General features: G+C 45.7%; 1 protein-coding gene across 1 annotated transcript; it reads right to left on the reverse strand.

The window, feature by feature from the left end:
- Positions 1–3,301: 3,301 nt before the first annotated feature.
- Positions 3,302–17,894, reverse strand: SIX1 (SIX homeobox 1). Its single transcript, XM_086937951.1, has 2 exons — positions 17,199–17,894; positions 3,302–4,492 (listed from the first exon to the last, which is right to left on the reverse strand). The coding sequence occupies exons 1-2, from the start codon at positions 17,756–17,758 to the stop codon at positions 4,216–4,218; spliced, it is 837 nt and encodes a 278-aa protein (XP_086794077.1). The 5' UTR covers positions 17,759–17,894; the 3' UTR covers positions 3,302–4,215.
- Positions 17,895–18,103: the final 209 nt, after the last annotated feature.

An 18,103-nucleotide genomic window follows, 5' to 3' on the forward strand; every position in this document is an offset into this window, starting at 1 on the left:
GGTAGCTAACATCAAAGATATGAGTTTCAATAATGAATGAGCCTTGGGGTAGGATGGTAATGCTAGCTGTGTCACACATCATGGGTCCACCTGGCAGCTCTGAAGTGAGTGCACTCATAGGAACTCAGTACTTGTTGTGTAAAATAAGAAGTGAGAGGGGCCCTGAGCAGGAGGCCACTGCAGTGTGCACCACCCATTTCACCTACCATCAATCCCAAAACAATTACTGACCTTCTCTCTTGACTGCAAGTACGGCAGTCTGAATTATTCCAGGTCCCCAAACCTAAAGAAACCTTGTTCAGCTCATCTCTAAATTAGATGAGCAGCGCCACCATGTGGCAGACTGTCATAAGTGTGGTATGGCAATTAAGTGCAGTGCTAAGCACCGGAAACCAATTAAGTGCTGATTCCAAGCACCAGAAACCACAGGCTCAAATTAAGCACTGTTGAGGACACAATGTTTGTACGGGATTGAGTGCTCTTTGCAGCCCTATGGAGTACCCTGAGCTGGAGAGGACATGTGAATAGGGTGACCACCTCACTCCAGAGCATTACAGATACTGTCTCCACCACAAAATGTTTCACCCACAAATTCTAGATTTGAGGTGTGTTGTTCAATGTTGAGTTCCAAGACAACAGATGAGCAGATAGGAGGAATGCCGAGTTAAAAAAAAGTTAAAATATCTTTAAATACAGGCATATGTTAAACTATATTTGTAGTAAATTGGGAAATATTTACCTGTGGTTATAGTGTTTTGCTTTATTTGGCTGCCAAATTTGCTAAAACGTCACATTCATCCAAATACAGACTGAAATGTTAAAGAAATAAATACCATAAAACCGGGAGCCCTAGTTATGGCCTGGTTCTCCAGTGAGGGGCTGAGTGGGCACATGGTGACGTCCTTGTGCAGTCCGACCTCTGCTCTGTCAAGCCTCGTAATCCCTGGGGGTAGGTAGGAGGGGACATGTACTCAGGTAGCCGCATAGACGACTGCTGAGGAGGTGGTTGGTATGAGGGGGGAAGCTTGGATAGCCCCATGAGGACTTTTGTGATGTGGTCAAGGTCGGCCTTTAGCATGGGCGAGCTGGTCTCAGGCCCAGGGCACCAGTATTCTGAGGGGCGCAGGGAGCTGTGTGCATTAAGGTAATGACATACACAATGGGAGCAAAGGGGATTAAGAAATCAGACCCCCCCCCCCCCCCCAATCAATTGTAAACACTGCCAGATCCGACCTCTGTCGAACAGAGAACCCTTTATTTTTGGAACCCACAGGGAGTTTTCCTTGAAACTTTCAACTTCCCCCACAGGTCCTGTTTATTGCCTGTGACCTGCTGGTCCTTGCTGTTCTATTTAGGAAAAACGTCAATAACCACATCACATACACACAACAAAGTGGTTTCAAACCATCACATAAATGTGTGCAAGAAAAAAGAAGAAAAAAAGTGTGAGAAAAGGCCTGAAAGCACCTCACGTACACAAACCCAAAGAGCTGCTGGATGGTACTCGCTAGTATGCCCATGTTATCATCGGTTGGTTTCGTGCCTTTCGTGTGTGCTTAGACTTCCTCAGAGGTGAGAAATCAAACAAGTAAGGAATCAAGAAAATGTGACAAACAACACTAAGACTGTATGACACAATGTTCTCGTGCTCTAGCCTTTTCCGCGTGCCTTCGTGCTCGTTTCTGTCTGGTTTGCCAGTAAGTGGTTTTAATCCTTCATCATCGTACTGTAGGCAATGTTTTGTATTAACCCATTGCCCCATTTCTGGCCCTCCCTTCTCTGTCTCATTCCTGCTGACACACACCTCCAAAATCCTCATCAGGTTGAGGCAGCTAAGCTAACGGTGATTTTGGTGCGGTGACGGAGGTCCAGAGACAACTGTGTTCTAGGGCCAGTCACTGCTCAGTGAGGGATTGACCCCCTGCTGCCTCATTTAACTTGCTAGCATCAGCAAGGCACCACATTTCGCTTCACCCGGGTATGCACTGAGCGCCGAGGGCCCTCAGGTTTAGGTCCGGAACTGCGGTTAACTCTCCCCGGTGAGATGCTGCTAGACACCGTAGGGCCGCGGGATGTCTACTAAAGAGCCGAGAGTTGTCTGGGGTGAGGGGTTGGTCGTTCGGCTGGTTCCCGGTGCAGCGGCCCTCAGCACAGTTGGGGGTCCAGGGGTGAACCCCCTTTGCACAGGACACCGCCCTCCAACGAGAGCTCTCCTGTGAGGTTCTCAGCGGAAGGGTAAGTAGGCGCTCGTAGGGCTGTGGGGTCCTGCTACAGCCAGACCAGGTGGTCCGGCACCTCTGCACCGCAAAGAGGGTGTGCAAACTGTGGGTGGGTAGACTACGCAGGAGTAGTGTGGGGCTGCAGGCAGCCTTTTTATTTGAGAAGTTCGGGCCCTCTAGCGGTGAGGAGGCATGTGGATAGCGGTCAATTAAGAAGCATGTGCATGTTCACCCCCCTCCCTGCCCCCACAACACACACGCACACAATGAGCATTGAGCGGCTCGAGGGTGTCGTTAAACGTCCTTCCTGAGGGGGCGCGATTACGCCAGCCCGAGACCCGAAGGATAAACACTCCACTGCGCCTTAAATAAACACTCACAAAGGCGATCGGGATCATTAGACTTAAAACCCAAGTGAATCTACGAACGAGGCGTTTAGGAAGCTCATTATTTCACCTCAGAGGACGCCGAGGCGCAGGGCTGCCTGCATGCCTCACAGGGGAGGCTCCCCGGTGCATGCGGGGCTGGGATTACGCACCGGCTACGGCCATTCTCACCCGCTCCGGTACTCACACTTAGGGACGCAGGCTGGATTTACACAGAAAAATAAACGAAGTGTTTTTAAATAAACCCTCCTTCCCGGGGCTGTGTATTTCGTGTGAAAAGTGCATTAGGTGCCTAATAGGTAGCTTGGGTGAGGGAGAAATTCTCTAAAACAGCCTAAAGATTTATTAAGTCAGAAAAAAAAATAAGTTTACCTTTATACATGTGCTTTTTTCGCAGGGGACCCTATGTATATATATATATATATATGCATATATGTATATATGAGAGAGAGAGAGAGAGAGACAGAGAGAGAGAGAGACAGAGAGAGAGAGATAATTAAAATCCAGAGACTGGCACAACTTCGCACCCTAAATTAAGAACAATTTGCCCAACGATCGTATCCAGCTATTTGAACAAACAAGCTTCTTATTCGATTTGTATGCATTGTCCAAATCAAGGAGGCTGGAAATATTTAAGCGCTTAGATGCAAAATTAACCATCATCCCCTTGGTGACAAAGACACTTACAGAGCTCCCTGTACGAAATTACATTTTATTGCAGTGTTGAGATGTAAATGTGCGCCATTTTCAACAGATTTAATTTGAGAATGCTGCGAGACGGTTTCGGGTAAAATGAAAAATAGGTCCAGAATCCCTTCCTCCGTCTACAGAATTACAGCAAGTCTTTCAGATCTGATATCGTTCTACAATGACATTTATTTTCACATTCGGAAAAAAATAACCATGCTATTTCCGTAACAAACGAAAGGGCTTTCGTCTGCCCGCATTTTGCGGATGAGCATCTTCTAAGTAGGCTCGAATAGTTCGTAAGTTGAAAGAAAAAACCGCGGATATGGAAGTTCATTCACAAATCGGTGTTTTTCCAGACATTTCCCCAACACAGAAAGTGCCGCCCCGTTTTTGTCAGGCTTGTGCGTGCTCGAGAACAAACCGGGCACCCCAGTCTTTCTTATTTTGTAGGAGTTTTTGTTTTTTGAACAATTACTGAGCAAACCTGCTTCAAGCGAACTGCGGAAGTGTAAACTTCGCCACCGAGAGCGAACTTTTCTCCATTATTTTAGTTCGCGAACAGAGGCAATATGTATTTGTAATTTGCTGCAATCCTGCTTTTTAATCGGCGCTTTCAAACAGGGCTGTCTTCATAAATAAGGATAAAAATACAGTGAATTGGAGGCTGTTTTGTAGTTCCTTGGGGGGAGCTGGAAGAAGCCCCGACAGCGGACAGGCTCGAGCAGTGCTTCCTGTACTCGCGGGCGAGCTCCTCGCAGAAGTCAGGGCGGCCTCTAAGCGCATTATTCGAATTTCTCCAGTCTGCTATCGGACAGTGCATGTTCTCTATACATTAAGTTCCAGGAGTGGAGCGGTGCAGAAGCCCCCTGTCCTGCTATGTACACGAGGGTCTTTAGTCTCTGGGCCGGCTCGGGCCCCCCCTAGGAGCCCAGGTCCACCAGGCTGGAGGTGAGCGGCCCGAGCAGGGAGTCCTGCAGCTGGTGGGGGTGGCCCTGCATGCCGTGCCCGCCGCCCATGGAGTAGCCTTGGGCCCCCGGGTGTCCGAGCCCGCCCTGCAGCAGCAGCACCGACGCCTGGTCCGGGCTCGGCGGAGGCGAGAAGTCCTCCTCCGAGCTGGACATCAACGACTTGCCTCCGTCCAGGGGCGACAGCTGGTTCTGCTTGTTGCCGGCGCCGTTGTTGTTTTCAGTGTTCTCCCTGGGCAAAGAAAAGGGACAATATAAATTACGGTTATTTCAGCTCATCTTTCACATTCAAAATGATGTATACAATTTTACATAATATTATTTGCACACGTTGTATTAAAAGGAACATAATAAACTGATAAAAACGTGCTTCTTATACAGGGATTAATAGTAATAATATAAACACCTTAATTGTTATTATTATAATTCTCAGATTATATCATTTACTGTTCATCTTACTTTCATGGTGTCAATTAAAACAAATATATACCAGTATATCGCAGTGCCCTTATATTATTTAAAAGCAAAGAAGGCAGAAGTTTCACTGATGCGCGTTTTCTACGGATTACAAGTGGTATCTGCGAATCGGAAATATGTAGCGTGCCCTGCCTCTGAAAGGCTATTGGGGCTGAGCAAGGGTCAGTAATGCGGTCAAGTGACTGACTCTGTATCCGGCCTTTCAGAGGCAATGTCAAAAGCCAAATATATATATATATATATATATATATATATATACATACACACATACATGCATTCATATATGCATTCACACACTCTCTGCGGACGAAAGCTATCCTATAGTTCTGTTCAAATTGATTAAACTGAGATTTCTTTGTGAAATGCACTTTTAGATTTGCTAATAGCTTTGGGGCCGTTTTAGAATTTAAACGTGTGTGTGCTCGTGTTTAAATACACATTGAGCGAGACATAATATTATATGCTATGTCTAAGACCCTTCCTCCTTGGAACAACCCCCCCCCCCCCCCCCCCCCCCCCACCACCACCACCACCACCTCACCCCATGTACCACTTTATGATCTATGTTGGTTTGCAGAGACGAAGATCCCCCGAAGAATACCGAGCGCGGTGCAACATGGCGTCCTCTTCGTGAAACACCCTTTTTACAGAAATCCGGTTTTAATTAAGCACATTCCGGTCGTCGTGTGAGATATGGTGGGAGGGTGGGATGAATCGGGGCAGCTGGCAGTTGTGACACCAAATAATTTTAAAACCGTAATGACTGCGGTGAAGGCGGCCCGTGACACACGCTGCAAACGCTTCCAGCCGGGAGCCCCTGCAGCTGTTTAAATAGCCCAGTTAAACCTTTTCGCTAAACGTGCAGTAATTGCGGCACTCGCTGTGTTTACATGTACATAGCCACATAATCACTGCCCTGACAGCGGAATCTGCAGACACAGCATCATTGTCTGTACGTGCCCCGTACGCATACGCTGGCGCACGTACGTTTTGACACGCGTCTACGCATGAGCGCACGCGGCAAACATGCGCGTCCGCGTAGACACGTTGCCCGTACAGTCCCATGGTGAACACATTGCGTGGCCGCAGAGTCAGGATACGCGTATATAGCTGGTAAATGTCCAGCGGCCTGTATGTATATAAAAATATGTAGTGCGCGTAAAGCCACATCTATGTGCACACGTAAACGTAGTGTCTGTATGTCGAGTCTTGTTAGTACGCGTTATAGAACACTTTTTATAGTGTTTGTTGTGTGACTAGTGTCGTTTTACTTGCACGCTTTGCATAGCTGATATTCTTTATATTCTTTACTCTGTCTTTATAGGTCTTCCTTTGACAGTACAGCAGTTAAAGACCTGTTGCTTACAATACACTTAGCTTGTCCTGTAGATCTGTTCCTTTCAACACTGGCTTTCTTTGAGCAGTTTCACACAACCATTAGCTTAGGACACTGTCAATCATTTCTTCCCAGGCCTAGTGCAGCATTCATCTTCCACTCTATGCTAATAGTTGATGGGCTGTATCCTTCCTCCTACACTGAGCTCTTGCATTGAACTGCACCAGGGACTAATTTGCCAATACGGCAGTCCTGTATTTTATTGTACTTGCAGGTGCATAGCGCTTACTACCTCTCTGTCCACTTGCCTTTAATATGCTTGTTCTGCTGTCCATAGCTTATTAAAGCCAAGATCAATTGAATTTGCCCATGCTTGTTTTTGTGTCAGTTATTATTCTGTGTGAGATAATTTGAGACCATAAACCGAAAGCCCAAGAAAGTACATTTTCAAACCCCATGTTGCCTGATAACTGACGTTTGATATTAAACTTTGAAGTATAGCTCCTGTTCTGGTTGGTTTTCTTGGAAGATGTGTGAAGCAGTGTTTGTGGTCCCTGATGGTTGTGTTTTTGCAGAGCATTTGTAGAATACTCTGCAGCACAGTCCTTTGTCCAGAACGTTTCTATATTTGATGGTGTTGGTCACCCTGATGGTGGAGAACTTTTTTTGCTTTTCATTTTGGGGCCTTGCACTGAGAGTCAACTTTGCTTAGTCCTCTTATGGTCACTGCTTGTGTATTTACCTTTGGCCTACACTTTGGCCTGCCTTGAGCATTGAGCAGAATCGTTGTTATTTCTGGATAGTTGTGAGTTAAAGGGACAAAGAATGGGCAAACCAGTTTCCAGCAAAGCCAGATCCAGGCCAGATTTTCAGCTGCTTGGAAAGTCAGCAGTGTCGAACTGGGACTGACAATAAGTCGGGCACCAAAATAAAAGTGGCCCTATTAGTAATTTAGATAGCTATAAAGGTGACCCATGTTTCAAAATTCGGGGAGTTTTGAACTAATAAAGACACATTGTATAAGGATTTTTTAAGATATGGAATTAAGAATTTGGGTGAGCTTGCTGCAGACAATGTTTGTTTTAATGTCAAGAAAATCAACAGTAATAAAAATTGGCCCAGCAGACCATAAACCAGGCCCACAAACAGCCAAAAAAACAGTCCACAAACTGACCTGTAGGAAAAGCCCATTCACTGTCTCACTGCCCTATAGGCAAGGCCATTGGAATTATGCAGCAGGGGAGGGTCAAATTATGTGGCACGGTTGAGTAAATTGTGCGTCAAGAAAACAAATTATGGAGCATTATGTGTCACATTTTATGGTTGTATTATTTCGTTATTTTGTCATTTTTAATCTTGTTAACACTGTCTGGCCATTAGTGGCACCACATTAGTACCAGTTTAACACCCAAGTATAATAATAAACTACAGAAAGGTAAACAGTCATCCCTTGCAAAGGACCTTCCACTGCGCTGCAAAATGTGTCGCTGCATTTTTACTAATTTTGGAACCATTTGAGCTAGAAACTATTTTTGTGTTCACCTCTGCAGTTTATGCAGTAGATGATGGATTATGTGGCAAATCTCCAATTATGCTAAAATTGCTGCGGCCACACATTCACATAATTCCAGTGATCCAGCCTATAGGCCAGTCCGGCCCAGAAAGTGACCCCGGAACTATATAAGGCGCTGTACGTCCATATCAGTGACTGGTTGTGTGCTTCATAAATACTGATAATATAACATATTCACTTAAGATAATCACGCATACACTTAATTTAAATAGAACTCACTGACATAGTCAAACGTTATCCTGAAAAACTATCTTGGATGCGTCCCTCCATTGGATAGATTTGGAACAGACACAGGACTTGCACTCCGCCATCAGCCTAGATACCGGTGCCCTAAGGAGCGCACCGGTATCCCAAGGGTAGGGTAGTGTTCGATAGAAGTCTTAAAAATTGTGGCAATGAGGTAACTCTTCAATATCTTCTCTCTCATCTGTTACCAAAGATGTTCAACAGTTTGGGAGTGAGTGGCGGAGCAGATGCCACAAGAAGATGATAACTGCTAGAGGTTAAGGATTCAATGTTTTAGATGAATCGTGCAACGTGCAATTGATCCTACAAAACATGCACTTCAGCACTTTAAGATGTTTCTGATGCAGCTGTAGCTTTTCACATGAATAAATAATGTTACTTGTGATTGGCCTACATAACATTTTAGCATTCTGTCCCTGTCTGCAAAACCTTTGTATAATGGGGTTTTACCAAACTTAGCTGGTTTACTGCTTGTGAAAATGCACCACCCAATAGATGCATTGTGCTTGGTCTTGCTGACTTTGTGCACCGGGGACATCATAATTAGTCCTGGGCAAGATTTTCATTACCTTTCCGTAATCTCACATCATTTCTGGCATTTCACGCGTTACATGAAATTCTGAAAACTATGCAACAAAGACATATTGCTTAATTTCAAGTTTGTTTGGGTAAAACTCCTATTATGGAAGCATGGGAACAGCGCAAATGAACAGAACATGAGTGGGTGTTCTACGCACCACTTGTATTTTGTGTGCTATTTTTTAGAGTGAAATGTGTCAGGTCAAAAATGGATGCACAGACACATTAGTCAGTAAAAGATGGCGCTAAATGTATTTTTTATAATTTCACATAATTTCATGTAATTTGTCCAAAATGTTGTATAATTACTCAAAAGGAATTTATGCTGGTTTCACAAAATTACGTTTTTATATCTGTTATATTGGCAGCCTGGTTGCAGAATAAAGATGGAGTACTTTTTGGGGAGTTACAATGAAGTAAATGTCATATTTTGGACCCCTCGTTCTGCTAGGTTGGTTGCATTTTGTGAACCTCTAATAAGCTATTATTGCCAATATGTTGGGAGGCAATTGGTACCTCTAAGTGAAGTTTCACTGAACGCAAACATTTGGCATGTATACATGGACTTGTGGGTTGGTGTTTGTAAAGTGCAGACCTAGATGATAAGAGACAGATAATTTATTAAGGAATAGGATCAGAAATATTTTGAGATCAGATGAGGTAGGGAATGAAAATGGATGCGTTTCTTTTGTATGCGCCACATAGAAATGTGCCCTCAACTCTTTTCTGAACTGCGGTGAAACGGGTAAGGGCAAGCCTGTTGTATGATCTAGGTATGTGAGATATAAAACACAGACCTAGCTACAAATTAATGGACTGCTATGGAAGAGGTAGGTGTAAAATACAGGCAAGTGTCTGAGTGGGTATAGTGTCACTGATATATGTGACCAGGGGTGGAGAAAAGGGGGTACTGGCTAGGCAGGATCTTGTTTCACATTTTGTGGGGTAAGAACTGAAGAAGGCTCTTCAATTTTAGAATGTCTTTAAATGCATTGTCTCACAATCATTTAGTTAAATATCATTTTCATAGCTTTGGGGCCAGCAACAGCACAGCTGCCTTGCCAACATTTTATTGCCAGGTCTAGTAGTTTAAAAGAATACATTGTTCTTGCTTTCTGTGGTCTGTAAAGTCTCAGTTCACATTGCTGCCTGGTGTGGAGGTGTTGAGAGCATGCTGACAGGCATCTTGAGAGTTGAGTAAATGCCTTAAGGACAGCAGTCCTTAGGTGTGTGGGTACCTGGACTAGCAAAGAGTGGCCAGTGGGTGTCAGACTACCTGGCTTGGCAGTGTTGGCTTCCTTCAAGCAGTAGATAGCTGCACACTCTTTGGGTTCGTGAGTGAAGGCATGTCTGCTTACCTTACTGTGGGACTAGATGTAAGCTGACTTACTGACTGAAAGGTGGTATTTGTCAATTAGTGTCTATGTTCCTTGAAGTGAGAATGTTGCATGCTTGCTCTCTGGGCTGAGGGTACATGGTACCAGCTGAGTGGTTGGCTTGCAGTTGGAGTTCCCCGTGCTTGCCTATGCGGTCTGGGCCTTTGCAGTCTAAGGTGCGTGCTCTTTTTACCCAATGCAGTTGTGCTATTGGGTGCTTGCTAACATGTTCTCTTGTTGTGTGGAGTTGTGTGGTGTCAAGGGTAGGGCTTCTTGGTGTACAGTCTTTTTCCTCTGCATTTCGAACATATGCTGTGTGTGGGATAAGCAGGTCTGGTTCATGCTCTCTTTCCTTTGGGAGGTGGGCTGCATCTGTCTGGAGTAGAGGCACTAGGTGCACATTGCCTGCTTCTCCTGTGGTTAGTGCTGTGGGTGGATGCTGTACGCTTTTTGGGTATCTACACGTGCTGTCTGGCTTTCTTGCTTTAGTGCCAAGAATCAGAGTTGGATATATGATGCAAAACATACAGTTCCCATGCAATGCTTGCACGGCGGTAGTATAGCTGCGTTTTAGGCCTCTGCCTTCTGGTGTTCTGGTGCTGGTAGCAGTCTCTTTTTTTGTGTAGTTTTATGTTTATAGTGCAGCACAAGTATAGTAACCTTTTCCCCCAGAAGCCCTATAGATAGTCACAGAGATGCTGCATGGGGCCATTGCAGTTAAACGGTGAGAGGTAGTGTATTAAATTGTTCATTTTTTATATCAGTATAGACAGGAGGGCAGCACCAGGGATGAGGGTGTTTGCGGTGTTACACCCCCTTAATAAATGGATTCTCTAATAAATAGTTGGGAACAGGTGCTACCTGTTGGGTATGGTGAGGTGTCTATCAGATTTCACCTGGGATTTTTACAAGCCCAGACAAGGGCACCCACAAACTCTAGTTTCTGTTTTGAATGTCTTAAAATATGTTGTTATTTTTACATAATGATGAGTTTTAATTAACCCTAACAATCCGCACTCATGTCTCCCTTTCCACTTCCCCTTAAGCCCCCCTCATTCCATTCTTCTCATATGATGTATTTTAACGTGATATGCCAGCATAATTGTAGGAAAATCGAAAGTTCACCCCCCCCCCCTAATCTTACTGACCAAGCTACGCCCCTGAGTATAGTTCTGTGTGCACCTGAAAGCCTGAAAGCCTCCCAGGGATCTGTCTTCCCATAAGATCTGTAAGGTCGGACAGCCACTCCCTCTCCAGGAAGGTGGGCAAAGGGTGTTGTTTGCCTCTCACCACCTCGTCCACCCTACCTCCGGATCTCTCTTCCAAGCCTTCAGCCCTGTCTCTGTCTCCTGTCACGGAGCAAGAGCAGGGCCCGGGCCGGCCTAGCTTAACAACACAGGAGGAAGTGTCCACTCAGCCGGGACGCTGATTTCATACCATTAAAGGTGCTGACAGCCCAGCCCGGCCAAGCATACAGAAAGGGCTGAAAAGATCATTAAAGTATCGTTTCAACAGTCCTGTGGGAGGCCGGCTCAAATAACTGCCCAAGCTGTACTCTCAAATCCGTGTGTGAAGCTGGGGAGTCCAGCAAGCCCTCAAAATGTCTGCCTTTTTCTCAAGTGACACATTTATACAACGCCCTCGTGACAGATACGTTTCTGCTGTGGCTTGTGCAATTTTCATATATTTTTTTTCTGCTAAGGTTTGCATTTTTTGCAGAGGAAGAAAACTATCGAATTAATACCGCTGTGGTAGGGACATCTATAACTCCAGTTGGTGCTTAGGTTGAATAAGCTGATTGACTGGAAACTCAACATATACGAACTAGGGGTACATTTTTCTCCAAGCTGTACTATGTTTATTGTACCTTCATTTTAAGCAAAAGCTTCTTCCGAATTGGTAGAAAACATGCACTAGATTTGCTAATATAGGCAACTGTTCCCTGCAGACTGTTAACTGCAGTGTTGAACCGTAAGGGCAAAATTCTGGGAAATGTGGAGTCGGGACAAAAAAACAGTCCTCATATTTATTTATCTATTTATTGACGAGTTGTCCATGTGCCTTTGTGTCGCCTTACGCCCATATCGCAGCGTGTGGTGGGCTCAATAACAGAATAGGCACCCCAAGGTCAAAAATTGCAATGTTTGTCTTTTTGTTGTCAGATCTGTAATTTCTTCAAAGATAGGCCCATCTAAATCTCATTCTTATATTCAGTCTGGCCCAAAGGACACTAACAACATTAACTGAGTGTCAGAACATAACCTTAGAGGCAGACTGCAGTGCCACTAAAAATCTGCCACACAGTCTGACCAGCCAGCAGTGAATAGACACTTATAAAGCCATTTTCTTACCATTAACCCCAGTCACAGGAAAGGACACCCAGGCAGCACCCAACTGATTGCTAAAGTTACAGGTCAATTAATTAAACAATCTGTCATGCCAACAGCGAATACTATGCAGAATTAGTGGGTCATTAACACTGCCCGAGTCAACCCCCAGTTATGGGCTCCCTGGCAGTACCTAACCTCGGGCATAGGCTGTGGAGTAATTGTTTGTATTCACAGGCCATCTGGTAGTCCTTAGGTCTAGGAATGAGCAGTAACTCAATCATATATAAATATATACATGGCAACATGTACAGCTAACACGTGCTAATGTGATGCACATACCTCGGGGCTGGGTGCAGTGATCAAAGTACAGGGGCCTAAAAGTTTTCTTGGGGCCCGTCACAGTCTCTGTCGAATGGCTGTTTTGTCAAATGGTTGCCTGGTCTTAATTCTACCTAATGCCTCTATCTTCCACCCAGTACATTTCTAGATTATCTTGCTCTTGGGGGTACGTTTCCCCTCTGCTGTCTCACTTTGTCACACTTTACCTCTATCTTCCGCCCAGTACATTTCTAGATTATCTTGCTCTTGGGGGTACGTTTCCCCTCTGCTGTCTCACTTTGTCACACTTTTCCTATCTTTCGCTTCCGCCTTGCTTCTCTCTCTTCTGCCTTCCTCTCTTTTGGAGTGGTCTAACGTCTGATGATAAAAAAAGAGGTTCTAGGCCCACAAAAAGAGTGCTTTTGCTGACCACCGGCAACCACCCAACTAATTGACCACTAGATGGGTGTCTGAAAATGTGTTCATAATAGTTTGCTCATCGACTCCCTGCATTGACTCAATGTGGTGGCAGCAGCACACTTTAAGTCTATCTGTGAAGCACACTGATTGGTCTAAGGTGTCAGAAGAACATGGACAGTTTATTTTCCCTACAAGTGTTTTTTTCTTTTATGTCTCAATCAGCCTTCCTCACTGCAGCGACAACAAGGAGATGTTAAGAGTTTGCACCACAATGTGATTGATTTTATTTGGCTTTATTTAGATACTGCATCCCTCTTTAGACCTTGGACCAAAAGGGACAACCATCCCAGCGACTCAAAGAGCAAAAAATTAATGTGTCAGGAGGCAGAAATAATGACCGCTGTCCACAAGCGCCTTTAGAAGGCATGGGGCAGGTTTACCCTGAGCCAAACAAGTTTAAGATGATGGTGTCTGCACTTACGGCTTTGAGTCAGATTATGCTCATTAAACTATAATAACAAGAAAAATACAGTAAACACGATACCAACAAAAGAAGACTTAGAAATGTATTCCTTGAAGCTGGGAGCAGAGTGTTGGCATCACACTTTGGTTAAACTGAAATTATTGTATGTAAAGTGCAGCATTTTCCACCCAATAGATTCTTGCTTTTAGAGTGTAAATTGTTGCCCTGAATCTGAATATTTCTAGAGAATTTGAAATTCCTGAAGTGGCTAGTAAAGAAGATTTGGGAAAAATCTGTGCCAATCGCTTATAACTTGTAGGATATTAGGGTTGCAAAAACAAAGGTATGAAGCAAAATCTAACTTCTTCATTAAATAATATGATGAAACCCTGTCCCTCCTTAGTTGGCATGTGCTTTTTTAAGTATATTTTATCGGTCTTACACTAAGTTCATTAGAAAATGAATAATATTCCCTGTATTTAAATTGTTTATCAAATCACCAGCTAAGAATTCAAGTGCCTAAATTTCAACAAAGCACAAATCCTTTGTTTTCTGTTCCTGGAATGTTGTCACGGGTTACGGCCAATGAAGGGAATTGTTTTTGCACTTTTTCTTGCAAATGTTCTTATGCATATACTGATGGACAGTTCGATGTTTTTAGCTTTGCACAATACATTTTAAGTTTGTTGTTTATAAAATAGCATGTTTTGTCTGGAGTAACTGCAGTGAGCATTTTGGTCAATCTATGCTTTTTAAATGTGGGACAAGGCTTCGCCCAATTTTTTACTTCTGTAAAAAAGTCTTGCTTTGTTTTATAATTTTTTTGTTAGTATTGGTGATGTGAGTTGAGATCAGCATTTGTTTTCCAGACTTATTATCTAACTAAACTTTTAATGACTGACCTTCTTACTTATATTTTTTATTTACACTTTAAACAGGGCCTGTCATTCGAGTAAAATAGCCAAAGATGCATGGGGGTCCCAGGCTGTCTCCCAAAGTTGCTGTCCATTTTCTTGGAATGGTGTTCAAGAACTATCTATATCTTGTGTGGGTACCATTTAGTTGGGTAACAATAAGCATCTGTTATTTCCGTGCTAAGAGGCCAAGACTTGGGTGAACATGGTCTTTACAAATACAGGTGATGTTATCTTATTTTGTTTGTCACCACTTAATGGTCAGAAATGTGCTTTGTTAAGCCCCATGTTTTTTTTAAAGAAATAAGGTCCTTAATGTAAATAATGCTGTGTTTTTCTTAGCCAGTACTGAACGTCAGAATGTTAATTTCTTATTATATACATTTTTGTGTGTATTTTAACAAGCAATAACATTAGGAATGTTTTACATTTGTGAGTGTTTCTTTAAACAACTGATAACAAATAATAAAAAATAATGTATTTTGATTTGAGAGTCTGTTGGAGGGATGGGGCTGGTTCAGTGCTAGCTCCCACTTGTGATGTAGTTTCCACTAACTTCGGGAGATAACTTCACCTTGTTTTCTTTTCGAGGCAATATTAAAAACTCGCTACTCTGTTGCCATCTGTAAACTTGCGGCCCAGCAGCAATACAATATGCCTAGCTCCGTGCAGATGTTGCCAGGCACTGCATATGGTAATAATGAGACGTTTTGTTTTTATGTGGCACTTGGAACCAATACTTCTGCCGTTTCTAAGCACTGCACAAAATAAATGTTTCTATTACCCAAGTTATGGTATTGAACTGACCTCAGAAGGATGGTAAGCTGAGCCGGTTTCATCAGGGTTACACATTAAAACCTGAAGATCACCCATTTGCAAGCGAGGGTCCAATACCATCCTTTGGGGAGGCACACAGTGTTGAAGTGCACACGAAACTCATGCACATACTGATGGGCAGAACCTAATCTCACCCACAGACTGCAAGGTCATTATTGACATGATCGTCTTGGGTATCTGTGCCTATTATCCAGCGCTTGCTGGCCAACATTTAGGACATTCGAAGCACTTTAAAGAATAGCTGTTCCTACATAAAGTTGATATAGATAATACTTGCTCTTACTCACAGAACACAATGTGTTGATTTACACTATATGACTACACTACTACGACAATATGCGATCTAGTATGTGGATTGCTGGCCTAGGATCTAACATCATGTGTGGATCATTAGGTTTAGTATCTAACCTCATGAGTGGACCACTAGGCCTAGAACCTAACCATATGTGTGGACCAATAAACCTACTATCTGACCTCAAGTGCAAACCACAAGGCCTGGTACCTAACCTCAAATGTGGACAACTAGGCCTAGCACCTAACCTCAAATGTAAACCACTAGGCCTAGCACCTAACCTCAAGTGCGAACCACAAGGCCAGGTACCTAACCTCCTGTGTGGACCAGTATGTCTAGTGCCTACCCTCATGTGCTTTCCACTACGCCAGAGTGCCCAAAGCTATGCAAAGATAGCTTGGCCTATACATAACTAACTGTATAGGCTGCCAGGCAAGTCCCTAACCGCACGCAAAATCAAAAGGACCAATTCTTAGCCCTATTCTCCTATATAGAACCTACAGAGGTGCTCAGAACAATTGGGCAAAGGGGCAGACAAGGGTTGTCCAGATAGGACCAAAGTTCATGAACTTGTGCCCACACCCTAAAAAGGCACATTTTATGCACAGACTGTTCGACCAATGCCTGGCCTTGTTCAAACGCTAGACTGGCAAAGTTCTCGTAGACACTGCCAGATCGGTGCCCAACCACAGCAACAATTTTCGAGGTCTGTACTTAGCTTCATATAAAAAAAACACCAGTGCAATAACACTGCGCAAAAGCTCGGCCTCAGGCCTGGTTTCGGGTGTTGTAAAGCCTGATGCCGATTCTCACTCACCGGCTGCCAAAGGTGAGTACCTAGCGGGCACCACAGCTAAATAAAACTTTCCAGGGCAACCTTGAAAAGAGCACACAGACTAAGAGGGCGCCGAGGGTTTGCGCACAGACATAGAATGTGCTTCTGGGACATCTGTCAAACTTTATACAAACAGAGATGGCCGGTTCGAAATTAAAGTGTGCCATCCGTGTAGTGATGATGATGGCACACGTAGGCAGAATGGCAGAGGGGCTTTAAAGTGCACAGTCAAGAAGCCAATGAGGAGTGCGCCCTGTGCAGTGCGTTCTTACAGCAGGCCGGTGCCTTGGTACACTGTGTAATGTGCATTTCCTACTAGAGCGGCACCCAAGCCGGCTCCGGAGAGCTCTTGGGGTGCTGAAGTGGGCTTGGGCGCACTGTTGGCACCAGAGGAGGTGGTTGGCTGCCCAGAGGGTTGCCTCTTGCTCATGGTGGTCTTTCCATTCCCTTGTTGCCACATCCAACCTGGTGGTTGCTGCAGGTCCCTTCTGGCACTGTTGAGCTTTTCGGCAAAGGTGGCCCTATCCTGCCATCTCAGCCACACGCAGCCCTGTGCTCCTCTGCATATACCCTCGCTGGCCCTGATTGCCTCCTGCTGACATGACAGTCACTGTCACTTCGCACTGCTCCACGTTTGCGTGGAAACCCCTCCTGAACTGTGGTCCACAGGTGGGCCTATTACTCACATGTGGTTCTTCCAGACCTCCTTCTACCCCACTGTTCACTTGTGGCCGTGATCTGTGGTCCATATGAGGCCTTCCTGTCCTGCGGACCACTGGAGGCCTATACCTGACCTGCGGTCCACTGCAAGCCGCGCATGACATGTGACACATTGGAAACCCCTTGCTGCCCCGTGGTTCTCCGAAGGCCCACTCCTATGTTCCTGCCCTGGAAGAAGACCCCAGTGGCCCTCGCGTCCTCCCCTCACTTTGCCGTCCTCACCTTTCCTTCGCCTCCGCTGCCCGGTCCCGCTGGCGCCGGTTTTTAAACCAGTTGCTGACCTGGGTGGTGGTGAGCCCCGTGGCCTCGGCCAGCTCCCGCTTTTCCCGCGGGGACGGGTAGGGGTTGTGCGCGTACCACTCTCGCAGCACGCCGCGGGACTTCTCCTTGAAGCAGTAGCTGGTCTCCTCTCCGTCCCAGATGGTGCGCGGCAGCGGGAACTTCCTGCGCACCCGGTATTTGCCCACGGCGCCCAGGGGTCTGCCCCGCAGCTTCTCGGCCTCCACGTAGTGCGCCTTGAGCCAGAGCTGCTGCAGCTTGGGGTGGTTGTGCGGCGAGAAGGGGTGCGCCTCCAGGATCTTGTAGAGCTCGCGGAAGTTTCCCCGGTGGAAGGCCACCACCGCCTTGGCCTTCAGCACCGACTCGTTCTTGTGCAGGTGGTCGCAGGCGGGCAGCGACCACAGGAAGCGGCCCAGGCGCTCCAGGTTCCCCCCTTGCTGCAGCACCTCGCACACGCAGGCCACCTGCTCCTGGGTGAATCCGAAGGAGGGCAGCATGGACATGGCGCCGGAGGAGGGGGTCTGTGCCACGGGAAAGAAAGTGGAGCCGGCGGGTGGGTGCCCTCGCTGGGTAGCGGCTGCCTTCTGTCCGGAGAGCTCTGGCCAGGAGAGCGGAGACTATGCGCACAGAGGCAGGCAAGGGGCGCAGGCAATGCGCCCTGGGTAGAGTTCTCCAAGAGGAGGCTGGTCCAAGTCCAAGGAGTGTTAGGCAGGGGCCGTCTCTGTGCCAGGGGTACTCTGGGCAGGACTGGGGGTGACTTAGGGGAAACGGGGGGGGGGGGGTCTGTGGCACAGAGGCCAGAGGAATTAGAAGGGTGGCAGTGCGCTCAGGGACAAGTGGGCACAGGG

The sequence above is a fragment of the Lissotriton vulgaris genome, chromosome 9 (genome assembly GCF_964263255.1).
Source record: "Lissotriton vulgaris chromosome 9, aLisVul1.2, whole genome shotgun sequence".
NCBI classification, from domain to species: domain Eukaryota; kingdom Metazoa; phylum Chordata; class Amphibia; order Caudata; family Salamandridae; genus Lissotriton; species Lissotriton vulgaris.